Source organism: Ranitomeya imitator, chromosome 3, assembly GCF_032444005.1.
Source record: "Ranitomeya imitator isolate aRanImi1 chromosome 3, aRanImi1.pri, whole genome shotgun sequence".
Taxonomy (NCBI): Eukaryota; Metazoa; Chordata; class Amphibia; order Anura; family Dendrobatidae; genus Ranitomeya; species Ranitomeya imitator.
The window spans coordinates 473,824,851-473,845,999 of record NC_091284.1 but is presented as its reverse complement, the minus strand read 5'-3'; the positions used below and the strand labels follow the sequence as shown (position 1 = coordinate 473,845,999).

At 43.7% G+C, this 21,149-nt stretch overlaps 1 protein-coding gene across 1 annotated transcript in view; it reads right to left on the bottom strand.

Annotated features, from left to right (window-relative positions):
• Positions 1-321: 321 nt before the first annotated feature.
• Positions 322-21,149, bottom strand: part of UNC50 (unc-50 inner nuclear membrane RNA binding protein) — a 29,473-nt gene continuing 8,645 nt past the window's right edge. Inside the window, exons 3-7 of the mRNA XM_069757497.1 lie at positions 11,683-11,994; positions 10,338-10,458; positions 5,061-5,200; positions 4,695-4,796; positions 322-1,146 (exon numbers count right to left, since the gene is read on the bottom strand). Coding sequence (XP_069613598.1) covers positions 1,010-1,146; positions 4,695-4,796; positions 5,061-5,200; positions 10,338-10,458; positions 11,683-11,962 — 780 coding nt within the window. The 5' untranslated portion in view covers positions 11,963-11,994 and the 3' untranslated portion in view covers positions 322-1,009. The remainder of the gene's footprint in view (positions 1,147-4,694; positions 4,797-5,060; positions 5,201-10,337; positions 10,459-11,682; positions 11,995-21,149) is intronic.

Genomic DNA, 21,149 nt, shown 5'->3' with positions numbered 1-21,149 from the left:
TACAGCGGTTTCTTATCATTACAATGACAGGTAACACCTGTACACACAGCTAAATCATAATAGGTGATGTCTCAGTTGACCCTGCACCCCCACTTTCTCAATTACCTTTGCACACGCTAATTAGATGCTCCAATACAAAAGACAGGGTCGGATTCGGTTCATTGTGGGCAATGTAAATGCGTTCATGTGTTTCTGAACTGACAGGTAGTTAGAGGCCCCCTCCAAAAAAAAAAAAAAAATCCAGTGGCCAATATAAAAATTGAAGATCTCTATTTTTGTCCTATACAAAAAAAAAATGGCTAAAAATAAATCAATAGCGCATTTTCTGATTACGGCTTTCCTTTAATGAGACTTGTAGAACAACAACATAACATGGAGATATATGTGGATAAGTGTACCTTATAATTTCATTACATTTAAAAAATAAATAAATCTGTGTCTTGTCAATCTTCATGGTTTTTTTATATTTGGAAATTGGTTGCAAAGAGCATAATGAAATTAAATCACAGAGTGAGAGGTCTGTGACATAGCATAAAGGTTAGAAAAATAGCATGTATGTTCATGTAGTATGAAGGTGTGTGCATCTCGTGGGCTGCAGAATCAAATCTTAAAAAGGACGTCTTTTACAGGTTTTTTTTTTTAATTATTATTGTTATTTAAACTGAGTATCTTCACCAGTTTCTTCTGCTTCACTAATCCTGGAACCGTTTTTTTTTTCCCTGTGTCCATCCTTTTCCAAAATGCTGCTCGTATACAAAAGAAAAAAAACTGTTCCAGAATCAGTGAAACAGAAGAAATTGGACAACAATCGGTGTAGACCGTTGAGTTGATTCCAAGGGCCTACTTGTAAAAAAAAAAAAAGAAGTATTTTATTACCTTTTTTTACAAAGAAAGGAGAAAACAAATCATTTTTTTTAAAAGAGAAACTTTAACTATATTCTACCACAAAAAGGGGATATATACAATTTATACAAAATTAACAATAATTAACAATAAAGCCACCCGATCTTCAGTTCACTCTGTACTTGTAGAAAGCACAGAGTGTGGCTGTGAAGTTCCATCCCAGAGCCAATGACAAGACATACAGCAATATCAAAGCTGCGAATGGATAGAGTAATGTGACTGTGTTTTTCAAGAATGGCAGTGCTGAGGAGAGAAAACAGAAAAGTGTACTTTACAGGACAATTCTCAAAATAAGCTTTCACCTTACATATACATTTTTTATTGTTTAATTGCCAGAGTGGTATTACTAATTATGTTCCCTGTCTGTAGAAGAATACTTAGGCCGGGATCACACATGCGAGAAACACGTCCGTGCCTCGCATGTGAAAACCAAGCTCTGGCGCCGGCACTCTGGAGCGGAGCGTGCAGCCGCATAGCAACGAATGGAGCCGCACGCTCCGCTCCCAAGTGCTGGCGCCAGAGCTTGGTTTTCACATGCGAGACACGGACGTGTTTCTCGCATGTGTGATCCCGGCCTTAGTTATTGTCCGCCATCTTCTGCTGTTCTTGGCAATGCAGGAGTACAATGATACATGTGCTTCCACAGTAGCTTAGTAATAAAACACTGTATATGGATCATATTTTGCATCAAACCGGGCACAGAAGACTCACAGGCAAGGTATCAAAACTTACCTGAGTTACCTGTATTGTTTTCCCCCCTGAAACGTTCCTAAGGGATCGTACCCTATGGGCACATACCTAAGGGAGTCCGACTCACCTGTGGCTGAGATCATTATTATATACTCTACCTACCTAGCCCGAGTCTGTGCCCGCTTGATGTTAAACATGATCCATATAGTGATTTACTAACCTACCTTTGTGGCACAAATATCTGTGAACTCCTTACACTCTTTATATATAAGCACTCAGCACCTATAGTTTGTGTTTTCTCATGAACTATATGATTTTTAATGCATCTACTCTTTATTTAAATACCTTATATACCATTGAAGAGGCTCTTAACATCCCCAGCACATTTATCACCAGTGGAGCCCCGGATATATGAGCTTTAGATCACGTATGAACAATAATTATGTATATCCGTATTTATAATTGGCTTTAATAATGCAACTAATAGTAGACTAATAATACAAATAATCAATATTAATTGAACGTTTTGTTTGTGGAAGTCATCTTTGCATATTCATCTACTCCTTACCTAGACGATGACATGGTCACAGTGCACCATTAGCAGTTACCCAGCCCTATAGTGCTACCAGACACTCCCATAATCTTTAACATGGAAAATACAACACACATGAGCAGCCATGAGAGGCAAGTCTATGACCACATAGTTGAGGGCTGCATGGAGAGGCGTTGAGGGCCGCCTGTGGGCCCGGGACACAGGTTCTGAACTCCTGATGTAGAGTGTCAGTGGCCCCCTGACAGATGAGCTCATCATCGGAGGGAAGACGTTGCTGGAGGAGTCTGGCAGCACTCCCTCATAGAAAATAAAGGTGCGCTCGGTGCAATCTGTATGGACACCTTAAATTTCCATAGTTATTTCCATCTTTGGCTACCGGCTGGCTGAAGCCAAAAGGCAGCGAAGCTTATCAATGTTGATGTTCTACTACACACATGGGGCTTTGGACGGAGCCTTCTACTGCAGCCAGTCAGGGCTGGGAAAAGGGGTAGGCACCTGGGGGAGGGGCACACTTTGGGAGGAAAAAAACAAACAAAAAACTAACGACTTGCTGAATGTCTGCAGCCAACCGGTACCTTCCTCCAGTCTCAGACATTCAGCGCACAGATAGCCAGGGAGCAGGTACAGAAAGTGTCAATGAGTCACTTACACTGCTCACCGATCTCTCTGTCGGCACCCTGGCTGTTACTCGGTCCCTGCACTCCATTGTATTAAACTGTATCAGACGCGAATGCAATTGATGTGAGCGCCACCCTGGACAGGAGCAGAGGAGCTAATCAGCAGAACGCAGGCTACTTCTGGTCTGCACCCTTGGAGACGATGCCCGCAGTCCCGACACTGCATCACGCGCCCACTGATATCCATGATAGGAGAGGAGCCTGAGGTGTACGGGGAGACTGGATTACGCTGATGTGTAGACATCAGACTGTATGGGGGCTGTGGTCGACATCACACTATATATGGGGGGCTGTGGTGGACATCATACTGCATGAGGGGCTATTGTGGGCATCATAGTGTATATTGAAGGGCTGTTGTAGATATACTACATAAATGGCTGAGCTGACGATCACACTGTGTTGGGTGACAGTGAGGAGGGGGGGTACAGTTTGTAGGGGACAACGTTATGGGCAGTATGAGGGCAGAGTGTGGAGAGAGGGCAATATGAAGTAGGGGTACAATATGGAGAGAAGTTAGCATGGCAGTATGGAGATAGCAAGAGTGTAAGGGAAAACTAGAGAGAGCACAGTCATAATATAGGCAATGGTTCATAAGGGCGGATTATATTGCCGTTATATCTCAAATACGCGGATAGTGTAGCGGGTGTAGCTCACAAGGGCAGACAACGTGCAGCCCATATCCAATAGGAGACTAATTTAGGGCACAGTATAGACAGATTTTTATTTATGGCATTTTAATGACACTTATTTTTATTTGCACTATGTCAGGATGTGCAGCTGAAAACCAGACAAGCTGTGGATGTAAAAAGTCATCCTGGCATCTAAACAAGATGGAGATGAACCTATAAAAAGGTACCTGGATGTAAATGTTTATTTGGAATACTGCCCGAGTCTCATCAGTACTGTGGTTCCTGTATGGTCTGCAGACTGATAATGGCTGTCAACAACTCTCAGCATCTCCTTACCATTGCTAAGGACATACTGGGAGTTGTAGGTTCATGTGATACAAATGTATATACGGCTGACTGGACATTACAATTGATTGCTGTACTAAGCTTCTAATGATTTATTTACTGATGATGGTTCTTGTGCCATAGTTATGAACTATTGATGGCTCTGGGGTTCCGTTTATGTACGGATGATGATTTTGGTTTCGTATTCACGTATGGATGGTAGTTCTGATGATGAATACAACACCAGAAGCATCAAAACTATATGAATCTATCAGTACAGCCATCAGTAGTACATGAACACAGAATAAGAACAACCATCACTACATGAGTACGTCACTAGAACCATTCTCCGAAAAGGAACACATCACCAGAGCCACTATCCATACAGGAATACAACACCGGAATAACCAGCAGTTTGGTTGCAAACTGTATTTGTCACATGACAGACACAACAACCATCATACGTATCCCTTTGTCTATATTGGGGTCTGTTTTGTTTCCTTAAAGGGTCTTATAAAGCTACGCTCCCAAATCCGCTTTGAATACAAAAGAATGGACCTTTTTTTCTCTCTCTTTTTTGACATCTGTTTTGCATCTATTTTTTTCTCATCACTAACTGTCTGAACTTTTTTCTATCCACTGATGCTAACAATTGGATCAATAGAAAAAAAAAAAAAGATAAAAAAATGGAAGAAATTCTTTTTACTTCACTTTTCCATCCGTATTTCATGGATCCACAGTGATTTTAATGGCCAAGTCTGATTCACAAAACGGATCAGAAAAGTCTATAATCTAATTTTCACAGATCGGACTCAGATCTTTTTTTCATGAAAGTGTGAATGCAACCTAAAGATAATTTTAGACAACCATTTTTAATAACTGCATACAGAAAGACGAAAACTCGACCCAGTTACATACCGCTATATCCAAGGAATGTTATGTAGATGTAATAACCGATTGCAATCAACCAGAATGTGTTCCCAACAAAGTATCCAATAAACCATTCTGGCAAGACCACATCTGCAAAATAAAGTGGAAAGAATCAAGACACAGTCAGACGAGGAACGCAGTGAGAAAATGGACGGATATTCCAGGGGTAATAATACAATTCGGAAAGGAAGTTAAGAATATTATTATAATAATTATTTCACCCCCAAACTCCCCCAAAGACTTCACCAATGTGGTTTTGATACTCTACACAGCACGGTTATGTTTTCATCCTGGAGATTGTGTGCAACCTATAATCAGAGATAGAAAACACCCATGTAAAGGTAACTTCCTTACATTTGATAAAAAACAACTGGATGAAGTGCAGGATGACCAGAAGTGGATAGAATGCATTCAAGTGGACATCAAACGCATAACCCCATTCCACATCATAATCCCGGCCCTGATGTTTTACCAGGTACTTGTTGGAAATAAACCTGAAATAGAACAGATGAATGTTAGAAAGTAAGCTTTTCATACACATGTCCAGAAACCCTAACTCTTGAATACTGGTTTATTGTTTATAACTAAAGAAAAAACAAATCATTTACTTTTATTTTCAAATACACATAGGTGACAGAAGGGGGCTGGTTCAAGTACTTAATAAAAAAAAAAAAAAAAAAAAAAGACAGCCCCCTCCAAACACATCCCTGCAACAGAGACAGTGGAAGTTCCACTTTGAGCAACAACTTTAGCACCTTAAAGGAATTGACTCCTTTATCTTTATTTTATCATACATGTTGAAGATATAAATATTAAGAGCCCCCCAAAAACTAAGTATTACTGATTCTGCTCCAGCACTTTTCTAGTGTTGTTAGACCCACCAGTCAGCACACGTCTGTTCTGAAAATTACAGCTGGTAACCAGACATTTCCCGCCATTAGGCTATGTGCACACGTCAGGATTTCTTGCAGAAATTTCCTGAACAAAACCAGACATTTTCTGCAAGAAATCCGCACGCATTTTTCTCCCGGAGCTTCCCAATGCATTAAACAGCAGCGAAAAATCTGCAAAATTAATGAACATGCTGCGTTTTTTACCGCGATGCGTTTTTTTCACAGAAAAAAAACACATCATGTGCACAAAAATTGCAGAATGCATTAAAAATGATGGGATGCTAATGTATGCGTTTTTTAAAGTGTTTTTTTCCCTGGAAAACGGCTGAAAAAAAGCGAAAAAAAAACCGTGAAAAATCCTGAACGTGTGCACATGGCCTTATAATAGAGCTTAGACATGTTACAAGCTGATTCATATGAATGACAGCCTTGATCTTCTGTAAATCTCCATTTGCTTGAACTGTACAAAATCTGCATTTTCTGTGGGGGATCAACCTAAATCCACCGTGCCTGCATTTGGTATGACTTGTAGATTGAGAGGCTACATTTTTAGACAAGGGGAAAGAGAATATCTTGTGTTCATAAACATGTACTGCTGAAATCGGATGTTAAATCCAGTTATTTTTTCAATATGAAAAGTAATAGAAATTTTGACTATTAAACAGCGAACGCTTCATCAGGTTATAACGTATAGAGTATACATTGCTTAAAAAAAAAAAAGCTATTTTTTTCACTGATTGGCATCTCTTGTAATCCTGAGATTACTTATGTTAGGCTATGTGCACACACTGCGTTTTTGATGCATTTTCACAGCATTTTTTCAGCGCAGAATCGAGCCAAAACGCTATGGAAACCTTATGCAAGCTAATTCAATGACAATTCTGAAGTGCTGTGTACATGATCAGTAAGTTTTCTTAAGTATTTGCAGTGTGTTTTTTCTGCAGCATGTCAATTCTTTTTGCGTTTCTGCAGCGTTTTTCACCCATTGACTTCAATTGAGTCAATCAAATCCGCAGCAAAAACACTTGGGGACCCTACATCATTTTTTTCCTGGGGTCCCCCTTAAACAAGCCAGTAAAGTCTAAGCAAACAGCTGTGAGCTGATATTAATAGCCTGGGAACCTTTATGGCTATTGGCTCCTTCCCAGAATATTAACATCAGCCCTCAGCTGTCAGCTTTCCCTCTGCTGGTTATTAAAATTACGCAGGAGCCCACGCAATTTTTTTTTCTTTAAAATTAACAGTTGCTGTCTGGTTACCGCCTATGTACCTTCGTTCTGTTAATGCTCCAACATAGGCTGATGACCATGTGCGAGTTTATGTTTATGTTTACTTATCACCTTAGTAATGAGGGTGTTGGGCTGACACCTTTTCATTACTAAAGGTACCGTTACACTAAACGATTTACCAACGATCACGACCAGGCCGTGATCGTTGGTAAGTCGTTGTGTGGTCGCTGGAGAGCTGTCAAACAGACAGCTCTCCAGCGACCAATGATGCCGAAGTCCCCGGGTAACCAGGGTAAACATCGGGTTACTAAGCGCAGGGCCGCGCTTAGTAACCCGATGTTTACCCTGGTTACCATTGTAAATGTAAAAAAACAAAAAAAAAAAAAACACTACATACTCACATTCCGGTGTCTGTCACGTGCCCCGCCGTCACCTTCCCGCACTGACTGTGTCAGCGCCGGCCGTAAAGCACAGCACAGCGGTGACGTCACCGCTGTGCTTTACGGCCGGCGCTCACAGTCAGTGCGGGAAGCTGACGGCGGGGGACGTGACAGACACCGGAATGTGAGTATGTACTGTTTTGTTTTTTACATTTACAATGGTAACCAGGGTAAACATCGGGTTACTAAGCGCGGCCCTGCGCTTAGTAACCCGATGTTTACCCTGGTTACAAGTGAACACATCGCTGGATCGGCGTCACACACGCCGATCCAGCGATGTCAGCGGGTGATCCAGCGACGAAATAAAGTTCTGGCCTTCTAGCTCCGACCAGCGATGTCACAGCAGGATCCTGATCGCTGCTACATGTCAAACACAACGAGATCGCTATCCAGGATGCTGCAACGTCACGGATCGCTATCGTTATCGTTCTAAAGTTGCTCAGTGTGAAGGTACCTTAGGGTACCGTCACACTATAACATTTCGATCGCTACGACAGTACGATTCGTGACGTTCCAGCGATATCGTTACGATATCGCTGTGTCTGACACGCAGCAGCGATCAGGGATCCTGCTGAGAATCGTACGTCGTAGCAGATCGTTTAGAACTTTCTTTCATCGCTGGATCTCCCGCTGTCATCGCTAGATCGGTGTGTGTGACACCGATCTAGCGATCTAGCGATGCGATCCAGCGATGCGTTCGCTTGTAACCAGGGTAAACATCGGGTAACTAAGCGCAGGACCGCGCTTAGTTACCCGATGTTTACCCTGGTTACAAGCGTTAAACTAAAAAAAAACCAAACAGCACATACTTACATTCTGGTGTCCGTCAGGTCCCTTGCCGTCTGCTTCCCGCACTGTGACTGCCGGCCGTAAAGTGAAAGCAGAGCGGCTGTGCTTTCACTTTCACTTTACGGCCGGCAGTCACTGAGTGCAGGAACCAGACTGCAAGGGACCTGACGGACACCAGAATGTAAGTATGTGCTGTTTGTTTTTTTTTTAGTTTAACGCTTGTAACCAGGGTAAACATCGGGTAACTAAGCGCGGTCCTGCGCTTAGTTACCCGATGTTTACCCTGGTTACCCAGGGACCTCGGGATCGTTGGTCGCTGGAGAACTGTCTGTGTGACAGCTCCCCAGCGACCACACTACGATTTACCTACGATCACGGCCAGGTCATATCGCTGGTCGTGATCGTAGGTAAATCGTATAGTGTGACGGTACCCTTAAGCTTAGAGCTAGGTGTCAATGACAGCTGCTGACACCAAGCCCTAATCCCATTACCCTGATGCTACTGCATCAGTGTTGAACCAAGAAATTACATCACAAAACTTTTTTTTTTTTTTTTTAAATATTTAGCTCAAAAAAGCATCCATTGCTGTACAAAAACTAACGCAAAATCGTGCACTTTTTCCGCCAAGAGTTGCAGAAATTTCTGCAAAAAAAAAAAAAAAATACTCAATGTGCACACATAGTCTTAGGGGTACATGCCCATCTTGGGCTTTTGCTGCCCTATACTCCATCTTGTGGTAATCGACTATATTGCAATATTTACTCATTGCATCTTGAGATATTTTCCAAATATTATTTTGTGTCTTTCCCATTAACATTTTAATACTACATTAGTAAAAATTGATGATACAAGAAGGTGTATTTATATCTTAGTTATCTGGCGTGCACTGGTTTGGGTGTGCTTTGTTTGAACATCATAGCTTAACCATTTCGGGACTGGGCCATTTTCCCTCGTTCCTAACCAGTCACATTTGCAAATTTTCTCGTATGGATACTCAAACAAGTTTTGCCTCTTTTGTCAATCAAACATGGGGCTTCATTTTTAGAATCTTTTCTGTTTTGGTGATATCAGGGGAAAATGTAAAGAAAATTAGGAAAAACATGTCTATTTGTCCCGATTTGTTTTTTTTTTGTTTGTTTGTTTGTTTTTTTAACCAAAGGACCACTAAAACATTTTAAATTATGTTCCACTTCATGTAGAAATGTATAGATTTTTGCAGGACTAGAAACAGTAATTCGGACTGGCATTTTACTTTTTATTTTGTTTATTTTTTAAATTACTCACATATTGTAAGCTTACGAACAGGGCCCTCACTCCTCTTTGCATGTGTGAACTATGCACTACTCTATAATGTCTTTATTGTCTGTACAAGTGCCCTCTAAAATTGTACAGTGCTGCAGAATATGTTGGCACTATAGAAACAAAAATTATTTTTCTTTTTTTTTCTATTTATTCCACACACTCCAACACACTGTGCCTCCCATAAGATCTTGAAAGATCTATAATACATTATTTCATTTATTTTTCCTGTAATCGGGGCTGGCATAGTAACCCTACTTAGAGGGGAAATATAGCTTCCTGGATGCACAGTAGAGCTAACTGGGTCTCCTAGAACCTAGCAGCTCTTGTTCCTTCTCTACACCCACTGATCACTGGGTCTACAGGAGGAAGAATCATCAGTAATTCCTAATCTGTATACAGAAGCACTGGTTCAGAGTTGTGCATACAACCACTGGAAAGGCAAATATGGTAATAAACCATGTTTGCCTTCTTTGTGGAGTCTGGCTGTGTCTGACAGCTACCGTCCCCCACAGCTGCACATCTCATGCAAGATGCTTACTCTGCACTGACGTTTTACAATGTCAGTGCAGAGTAAAGTGTGGCCCACCCAAAAGTTTATTGTTTGGGAGAGGGGGTCCTCACGTGTAGTTAATAGCCACACTCTTTTACTTCTAAGTTAATTGTAACTTTTAAAGAATTGGCGTTTTAGATTTTGAAGACATCATTTCAGGAGTACAGCACGCTAGTGCTGAATTGAAAATATGCCAATGGTTTTGTCATTATGGTTTTAACGTAAGTTCAAATGTTAAATATGAACCAAGGGAACCCAATGCAACCAGTCCGTACATATTCATGACTGAAAACACTGCACTAGTGAATTATCTGCATTCATGGACATCAATTCATGTGTGAGGCTTCTAATTAGTATATCAAGTAATGGCGTTAGAACTCAATATGGAGTGTGATACGCTTCTACATTGTAGTCAGTCATTTACTTACCACATGAGAGTGGCGATCAGTAGCCCGACACCAACACAGTCAATAAACACAATCCAGAGGAGAAGCTTTAAGATTTCCACAAATTCCATTTCCAAAACAAGTCCAAACATTAAAGTAGACACTGTGCAAAAAGAGGAAGAAATATGTGTATCTATATAAGAAACTGTGTAGAGGGAGAATCCCAATCTTCCCCAAGTACAATGCTAAAAGAAAAAGCTCAGAATTAGATAAATATAAGCGAATATTGAGCCAAATTCTGGTTAGGTGGCTCATTTCATAATTCCTAAAAAATTTCACTGGACCATGTGACAGACAAATCGACTATTGGTGGCCAGTAGAGTTAGAGGCGGCATAAGAGCTATGTCCCCACTAAACCTGGCAGATGCCAGCAGTGTTAGACAGCCGCCATCTGCCAGTAACAGGAGGGACCTGCGCTTGACTATGGAATTTGAATTATGCTATTTCCAATCGACCAATGCAGTCGCATTGCCGAAGGCCCCTATGGCTGCCATCTTAGCCCTCCTGTGATGCCAGCCTGTAGACTTCATAAGAGACAGTCATTTTCTTTATATACTGCAATATTGCACTATAATATACAAACGAAGAAAACGACCATCAAAAATTCCCAAACATTATTATATAAAGTTCCAAAAAAATCTTTATTAATCACTGGGGGTACATGGAAGCAAGGGACGAAACCGCCAAAAACATGCATTGCAAGATATGGGCGCACAAGCTAACAGGGTATATTGAGAGTTAAAGTATCAATTAACCCTAATAATATTGCACATTCTCAATAGGCCTAGTAGCAGATAGACAGAAGCTTGTATTGCACACATGCAAGAAATATCCATAGTACATCGGCAAGTGTATACCTGATCAGATGGCCGGGTCTCTGTAGCAGCGCGCCCTCCCCGACGTGCGTTTCAGCTGGGAAAAGCCTTTGAGCTACACAGACCCGGCCATCTGATCAGGTATACACTTGCCGATGTACTATGGATATTTCTTGCATGTATGCAATACAAGCTTCTGTCTATCTGCTACTAGGCCTATTGAGAATGTGCAATATTATTAGGGTTAACTGATACTTTAACACTCTATATACCGTTAGCTTGTGCGCCCATATCTTGCAATGCATGTATTTGCAGGTTCCTTCCTTTGCTTCCATGGCTCTGGGAAGGAAGGAAGAAGAAAAAAGAAAACAAAGTGTATGTGAACAGAAAGAGGAAAGCAAAGGGTACATATAAATAAGAATCAATCTAAGTTAAAACTGAATAATTAATAGAGGTTTAGACAAAACGACACCATCCTGCAACAGACAGCCCCATGTCTTAATACAACCTACCACATAGCCAAATACTTAGCAGGACTAGGAACGCCGGGTCATCTCTCGCCCACTGGTCCTTGGTCTGCTTCCTGTATTGGAAGTTTCTGTACACTTTCTGTGGAGAAGTAAAAAGATAAAGCATCTGCCAGAGGGCGAATTCGAAGTCCATGTGTCTGAAGTGAATAAGCCTCCGCAGGTACTTGTAGCGCTTGGCTCCGGCTGTGTGTCGTGCTGCATCCCGAGAACTTAGTGTACCATTGCCTTGTGTCCGAGAATTCACTAACGTGGTAGGCAGCATCTTGTGGGCAATGATGTGGCTTCACATATGGCCTGCAGAGAGAATAGGAAAGCTGACATCTGCAAATCCAGACATTTACAGCAGGTGCACATATCTCAACACGCACATTAGTAGCATTGTTTAAGTGATTAATATCCCACTAGTGTTAATGACACAATAAGTACACATACTTATGCTACATCTGGCGGACTACAATGATAGGCCAATCATTATAAATATAAACGAAAACACACAACGAACAAAAACGATCAATAGGCCAAAATGTATTAGAAAAATGTGATAAATTTTATTATACAAATGCAATAAAAACAGGTGCATTAGTGGGTATTCCCAAAGGACATATGCATAAATTTCAACAGCAAAACGGGACATGGAAGGTCTGGCGTTATTATATATTCAAGTATTTTTACACAGAGTCAAAGTACTAGACCCTTGTAGTATCGGTATTATGTATCCCCAAACAGATGGTATGACGGTATTTCAAGATCATACAAGTTTAAAGACATTAGCATATGTATGTTATACTGGCCAAGCACTGAGACCTGGCATAGTATCAAACTCCTTGCTCTATACAAAGTATACACGCCATGAGCTTACCTAATGTGCAGCCGTCCACTACCAAACAAAGTAATCAGGGGACCCGTCAGCGCCGTCCACATCACCCCGACGCGCGTTTCGGCACAGCCTTCGTCAGGGGGCATGTCGGAATCTATCGTGCACGGTATAAAAAGGGAGCCGGAACCAATAGGGGACAACCCGGAAGTGATGTCTATTGTCATAGCAACCATACACACTGCCGTCACCAAGGAACCAAAGTGTACCAACAAGTATATATACGGTAAGTACTGGTAAGTAAAAGCCCGACCTTAGTGTAGCCAAGACCTTTCAATGCGCACAACATAACAGCACCATTCCTCCCATTAGAGGCCAAATTGTAACACCTGGCGATCGCGTCATAGCAGGGAGGAGCCACAGCTTATCCCGATGTGCCTCTTACAGACATGTAAGCCACTCAGATCTTGACGCATGCGCCGCTGAATTCCGGCCCCTGTCGATTGGCATCGGCGTCAGCAGAGGGCGGGACCGGGATACATCATGTGCCCCGGAACCACACCTCCCAATGACGCCGAAAGCCAAAGGACACAGAGCGGCACAACGCGCATGCGTACCCGGCGGACTATCGGCGCATATCACATACATAGTTATATCGTAAGACAATATTTCTTATAAATCATAATTATTAGTAATAAACTATGCATGCTAATATAGTATACTTCCTAATGATAGCCGATTATTATAAATAACAGCACATGACTTCATGATGTTCCAATTGGTGTTGATGGAATTTAAGTAATCCGATGGACTCTGTTTAATATTCAGATTTACCACATAAAGGTCCAACTCATAGATGTATATATAGTTAATCACATATCGGGGACACAGATTGGTTCAGACAAAAACCTAAGATATAAAAGTTAAAAATTAATAAAAACACAAAGCTGGAGAAATTCACATGTGTCAGCTGGACTAGATATTCACAGTCATCAACATCAGAGAAATGGGACAAAACGAATTTGTTCGTTTAAACCATTTGGATGTATAATGTTCAATGTCCAAATCCAGCGAGATTCTAGCTGGGCTAATTTTTGTGATAGTTTGCCTCCTCTAATATTGATATCTAGAAAGTCAATGCCCCTTATTCTCAATAAGGTGGCATCACAATTATGATGGAGCCAAAAATGTCTAGGGATGGCATAGATTCTTCCTGTACTGAGTGGTCACATGGTACAGCTCATTACAGCAATGAATATGTGGCTCCACCTCCCATAGAGGTGGAGCCGCATATTCATTGCTGTAAATGAGCGGTAACTGTGATCGCTCAATACAGGAAGAAGATGCAGCGCCGGAGAAGCAGGGACTGCAGGGACCGCACCGGGAGTAGGTAAGTATACCGGGAGGGGAGCGCTGCACGATATTTACCTGCTCCTCGCTCCGGTGCGGCTCCGTCTGCAGCGTCCTCTAGCAGTGACACTCAGGTTAGATGGCGCAGTGACGTAGTCAGTGCGCGCCCTCTGCTGAGGGTCAGTGCTGGAGACGGAGCCGCACGAGGAGCAGGTAAATATTGAAAAACGCCGGCGTCCTGAGCAAGAGAGGTGAGTATGTGATTTTTTTATTTTTTTTTGCAGCAGCATTATATATGGAGCATCTATGGGGCCATAATCAACGGTGCAGAGCAATATATATGGGGCACAGCTTTCTATGGAGCATCTATGGGGCCATAATGAACGGTGCAGAGCATTATATATGGCACAGCTTTCTATGGAGCATCTATGGGGCCATAATGAACGGTGCAGAGCATTATATATGGGGCACAGCTTTCTATGGAGCATCTATGGGGCCATAATGAACGGTGCAGAGCATTATATATGGCACAGCTTTCTATGGAGCATCTATGGGGCCATAATGAACGGTGCAGAGCATTATATATGGCACAGCTTTATATGGAGCATCTATGGGGCCATAATGAACGGTGCAGAGCATTATATATGGCACAGCTTTATGTGGAGCATCTATGGGGCCATAATGAACGGTGCAGAGCATTATATGTGGCACAGCTTTATGTGGAGCATCTATGGGGCCATAATGAACGGTGCAGAGCATTATATGTGGCACAGCTTTCTATGGAGCATCTATGGGGCAATAATGAACGGTATGGAGCATCTATTTTTATTTTTGAAATTCACCGGTAGCTGCTGCATTTCCCACCCTAGGCTTATACTCGAGTCAATAAGTTTTCCCAGTTTTTTGTGGCAGAATTCGGGGTCGGCTTATACTCGGGTCGGCCTATACTCGAGTATATACGGTATTCCCTGCGCCCATCAGTGTGATAAAGGGAGAAGAATGCCAACGGACAAAATGCGAAGGTGGAAACAAACAGATCCACCTCTGGAGTTCCCCATCTTGAGGTTAGGGACCGGAATACTGTTTGGTCCAGACACCACTCTCCTGGATGTATGTCTTTCCTGCTTAGGAAGTCTGCCTGAGTATTGTCTAATCCTCTTAGATGTACTGCTGTGACTGACAGAAGGTTTTTCTCTGCCCAGAAGAAAATTCTTGCTGCCATTTCCTTCAGACCGGTATACTTCGTTCCCCCCTGGTGTCGTAGGTAGGCTACTGTGGTCATGTTGTCCGAGTAGACACGAACATGGTGATTTTTGATCAGCGCAGATGACGCTTTCAGGGCTTCTTCCACAGCCTTCAGTTCTCTTAGGTTTGAGGAACTGTTGCTGATGTTTGATGTCCAGCGTCCGTGAAAGTGGAAACCCTCTACCACTGCCTCTCTTGCTGGCATCTGAGCGGAGTATTTTTAGGGGAAACTGATCCCAGCTGACCCCTTTCTGAATATTTTGGTGATCTAACCACCATTTTAGAGCTTATTGTACAAGGCCAGGGAGAAGAATTTTTTGATTCAATTGAATCTGCCATCTCCTGGACTGTAGAAGCACATAAGTCAGAAGGGTTCGCGTGTGAGCCTGAGTCCAGGAAACCGCCTGGATGCATGCGGTTAGAGACCCTAGCACAGACATTGACTCTCTGAGGGTTGGTGCTCGCTGGTCCTTGAATCTGGTTACTTTGCGGACAAGGTTGATCTGATGATCTCTGGGTAGAAACGATGTCCTTTCTTTTGAGTCCAGTAGAACCCCCAAAAATGTTCTCCTTGTGGAGGGGTGGATCTCTGATTTTTCCAGATTCGGGATCCAGCCCAGGAACTGTAATATCTCCAGTGTCCTTTTTACATCTGTTTCCAGACAGGGGGTAGACGGCGCCATAATGAGAAAGTCGTCCAAATATGGGACAATGCATATTCCCTGTTGACGGATGAAAATCATTGCTTTCGCCATTTTTGTAAAGACCCGTGGGGCTGATGAGATGCCGAATGGTAGGACATTGAATTGGAAATGTCTGATTTGCTGCCCCTAGGAGACTGCGAATCTGAGGAATTTTCTGTGTTCTGGGTGGGTTGGTACATGGTAGTACGCATCCCTCAGATCCACAGTCGCCATTACCCAATTTTGTCCGATGAGGGGGATTACTGACCTGATTGTTTTCATCTTGAATCTTCTGTACCGGACTGATTTGTTTAATGGTTTCAGGTTTATGATGATTCTGTTCTTCCCCGACGGTTTTGTTATTAGAAAGAGACGTGAATAATGGCCACGTCCTTCCTCCAGCTTCGACACCTGCGATATCACATTTGAATGGAGCAGATTTTGTAGACCCTTCAACAAAGAGTCTTGGAAGTGTGGAGTTTGTTGGGAGGTTTTCCTCAAGCATTGTGGGGGAGGTTTCTCGAATTCTATTTTTAGTCCATCTCGTATGGTACGAAGGACCAACTGATTTGCGGAGAGGGATTGCCACTGGGTGAAAAAGAGAGAGACGACCCCCGACCAGAGAGTCTTCATTGCTTATCTGGGGTTTGTTGAGTTTGAGAGACAAGGATGTTCTTGCCCCTGCCTCCTTTGGGATAACTCCATCTCCCTGTTTTGCCTTTTCCTTTCTGTGAAGATTGGTCACGGGAGGGGCGAAAAAAGCGTTTAGGAATTTTTTGTTCAGGGAGAGATTTCTTTTTATCTGCTGCCTTATCCAAGATATCATCCAGAATGGGTCCAAATACATTATGGCCCTGGAAGGGGATGTTACACAACTTAGACTTGGAGACGAAGTCGCCCCCTCAGGATTTTATCCACAGTGCTCTCCTGGACGAGTTGGAGAGGACGGCAGCTTTTGCGGCTACTCGGACAGATTCAACCGAGGCATCGGCTAGAAACCCAGTTGCTTTCTGTAGCAGGGGTAGGGAGTCTAAAATCTCCTCTCTTGGGGTGCCCTGTGTTAAATGATCTTCCAGCTTGCGTAACCAGACGAACAGGGATCTGGCCACGCAAGTGGAGGCTATGTTAGATTTTAGTAAATTTGTGGAGGTGTCCCATTTTTAATAAGCTCTCTATCTTTCGATCCTTCGGATCCTTGAGCTGGGAAGAGTCCTCAAAGGGAAGGGCTGTTTTCTTAGTTACTCTGGACACCTGCACATCCACTTTTAGGGTCTCCCATAAGGGAAATCGATTCTTTAGCTCTGAGGGAACAGTAAGACCCTTTTCAGGGAGGCCCCATTCATGTAGAATTAGATTCTGGATATTCTTATGCACAGGAAAGCCTTTTTGATCTTTTGGCTTTAGACCCTCAAACATTTCGTCCTGTACCGTGAGTCCTCCACCCCCATGGTGCCTCTTACTACACTGATTAGATCACTCATATCCTCAGAATTAAAATAATATTTTTTGGTACCTGATTTAAGGGTGGGGGTGGGGCCTTCATTTTCCCAAGCATCCTCCGAATCAGAGTACCGAATCTCTCCCGAATCTGAATCGGATTCTACTGGGGCCATTTTCCTCTTTTTATGAGGAGGCGGTTGAGGCACCGGGATCTGGGTGAAGGTAGCAATGGAAGAGTGGACCTCCTCTTTAATGAGGGATCTAATGCTATCCAGAAGAGAGGGCTGCTCAGCGCATAGGACCCCATCTGTACAGGATTGGCAGAGTTTTTTCCCATAAGTAGATGGGAGTCTGGCTGCACACACTTTACGTTTGCGGCTTGTCCTCCTAGGGTCAGAGAATTTTTCTACCGATAAGAGAGAAAAAGGGTGTGCTAAGCCGCTTGTAGGAATGCACATAGGATAGCTGGGCCCAACACCTACTACTTACGGTAGGAGGGGGTACGCGGAGTTCTGCAGATGCAGAGCAAGGGAGTTTGTCACTGTCCATATCCATCACAGAAGTGGCTGTCAGACAGGCTTACCTTGCCAACCGGATCTTTTAAATGGGATCGTGGGCCAGCGTCATTGTGCTCCTCCTCCCCTTGCCCGATTGGGGGGATCCTTCCCGGAACGCCCCGGTATTGCTGCCTTGGCAGGCCGGCCGACGAGCCACAAGAAAACGCCGGCAGGCGCGCGTGCGCTCCATTGTGGAAAGCACCTAGGACGACCCGGAAGTGACGCACGTCACCCAGAAGTGAAGCAGCAAACGCCACAGCATCCGAGACGCGCCACCTCCGACGTGCAGCATGGAAGGAGGAAACCGGGGGGCTACAGGAGGCCCCCGGTATGCACGTCACCACCCCGCATTACCCCCAGAGGAGGCGCGGGAAGGTCCGAGTCCCGCCGAAGCGAGGAGACGGGAGCAGCACCAGAAGAGGGGGAGACCGACCTCAGCTGCCCGGCTTGTCAGGTATATGTGGAGCTCCAATCGCCGACCACGGCAGCCCCTTCAGATCCTCTTCATGCCCCATAGGGGACAGGAAAACACTGGTGGTTGCAGGAAGGGGAGGGGTATTTAACCTCTTTGTGTTCCTGTCCCCTATTAGGGCGGGGAAGACAACCTCTAAAGTGGCTGTCGTGGAAGGTGACTAGAGAAATGAAAATTTTACTTTTTCAAAAAAAGTGTTGCATTAGCTCCAGAGTTTTCATTTCTTATAAGAGTAACTGGAGAAAATGGATCACACAGTTTGTTGTGCAATGTCTTCTGAGTACGCCGATACCCCATATGTGGTGGAAAACTACTGTTTGGGCGCATGGCAGGGCTCAGAGGTGAAGGAGCGCCATTTGACTTTTGGAGTTTAAAATTGACGGGAATAGATAGTGGACGCCATGTTGAGTTTGATGTTCCTAAACAGTGGAAACCCCCCATAAGTGACACCATGTTATAACCTACACCCCTCAAGGAATTTATCTAGAGGTGTGGTGAACACCTTGAATCCATAGGTGCTTCACAGAATTTTACAACGTTGAGCCGTGAAAATGACAAAATATCGGAGTGTAGCTTACCGGCTGCAGTGGAGTGGGGTCCCAGGGTCGCTGCTGCAGGAAGCTTCTGGCAGCGGTGGCAGGATTGGGGAGATGTTGCAGGTCCCAGGCCGGTAGGAAGGGATGATCAGAGGAGTGGGGGCTCTGCTGACATTTTTGTGAAAACCCGGAGCCCCCGCACTTTCCATGCTTTGCAATGCGGCAGACTCAATGAAAATGATGGCCAGAGGCAGCGCATGCGCAGATTGAAATCTCGGCACCAAGATCTCAACTGTGCATGCCCACCACTAGCAGCCATTTTCTCAGAGTCCACTGTATTGAAAAGCAAGGAAAGTGCGGGAGCTCTGGGCATTCTCAAAATGTCGGGGGAGCACCCACACAGCTGAACACCACCTTCTACTAGTCTGGGGCCGTCAGCTTCCTGCAGCAGCGACCCTGCCACCTGGGAGCCCGCTCCAAGGCCGCTGCCCTCAAGGTAAGCTATTGTAAAAGCGAATTATAAGACGCATCACCATTTTTTTAAAAACATTTTTTTTTCCTCCCGAAAAATTTGGGGTGCGTCTTATAATCTGCAAAATGCAGTATGTATTTATGGGTTTGATTTTTTTTTTACTCAGTCCCTCTATAGGACTTTAACTTTTATTAATCTGATCGCTGTTATAGTGCACTGACATGCTATATATTTGTTAGTATTAGACCGACGTCACACTCAGCGTATAAAAATACGGTCCGTAATTTACGGCCGTAATACGCAGAAAAGTCCCCAAAATAGTGGTCCGTGTCTCCTCCGTAGGCAGGGTGTGTCAGCGTATTTTGCGCATGGCATCCTCCGTATATAATCCGTATGGCATCCGTACTGCGAGATTTTCTCGCAGGCTTGCAAAACCGACATACGGACATACAATGGATCCAAGTGCTCCCAAAAACATATGTACTGAACATTATATATATATATATATATATATATATATATATATATATATATATATATATATAATTTATTTATATAGCACCATTGATTCCATGGTGCTGTACATGAGAAGGGGTTACATACAAGTTACAGATATCACATACAGTAAACAAACTAACAATGACGGACTGATACAGAGGGGCAAGGACCCTGCCCTTGCGGGCTTACATTCAACAGGATTATGGGGAAGGAGACAGTAGGTTGAGGGTTGCAGGAGCTCCGGTGTTGGTGAGGCGGTAGCTTCGATAGTGATGAGGCGGCAGCGGTGTCAGTGCAGGCTGTAGGCTTTCCTGAAGAGATGAGTTTTCAGATTCCGTCTGAAGGATCCGACTGTGGTTGATAGTCGGACATGTTGGGGCAGAGAGTTCCAGAGGATGGGGGATATTCGGGAGAAGTCTTGGAGGCGATTGGATGAGGAGCGAATAAGTGTGGAGGAGAGAAGGAGGTCTTGGGAGGACCGGAGATTGTGTGAGGGAAGATATTGTGAGATTAGTTCAGAGGTATATGGAGGAGACAGGTTATGGATGGCTTTGTAGGTCAGTATTAGTAATTTGAACTGGATAAGCTGAGGGAATGGGAGCCAGTGAAGAGATTTGCAGGGCGGGAAGCGGAGGAGTAGCGAGGAGAGAGATGGATTAGTCGGGCAGCAGAGTTAAGGATGGAGAGGTGCAAGGGTGTTAGCAGGGAGGCCACAGAAAAGGATGTTGCAGTAGTCAAGGCGGGAGATGATGAGGGTGTGCACAAGCATTTTAGTAGATTGGGGGTTGAGGAAAGGACGGATCCTGGAGATATTTTTGAGCTGGAGGCGACAGGAGGTGGAAAGAGCTTGGATGTGTGGTTTGAAGGACAGGGCAGAGTCGAAGGTTACTCCGAGGCAGCGGACTTCGGGTACGGGGGAAAGCATGATGTCATTGACTGCGATAGATGGGTCAGGTAAGGAAGATTTGTGGGATGGAGGAAAGATGATGAGTTCAGATTTGTCCACATTGAGTTTATATATATATCCATTTCATCCAGCGCGATATAGCTTAAAAGCCGGTAATTCAATTGCCGTCTTTTGCTATCTCCTTCCTAAACCCGACATGAGATGAGACATGGTTTACATACAGTAAACCATCTCATATCCCTTTTTTTCCATATTCCACATTACTAATGTTAGTAATGTGTATGTGCAAAATTTGGGCTGTCTAGCTATTAACCCCTTCACCCCGGAGCTTTTTCCGCTTTTTCATTTTTGTTTTTTGCTCCCCTCCTTCCCAGAGCCATAACTTTTTTGTTTTTCCGTCAATATGGCCATGTGAGAGCTTATTTTTTGCGGGACGAGATGTACTTTTGAACGATACCATTGATTTTACCATGCC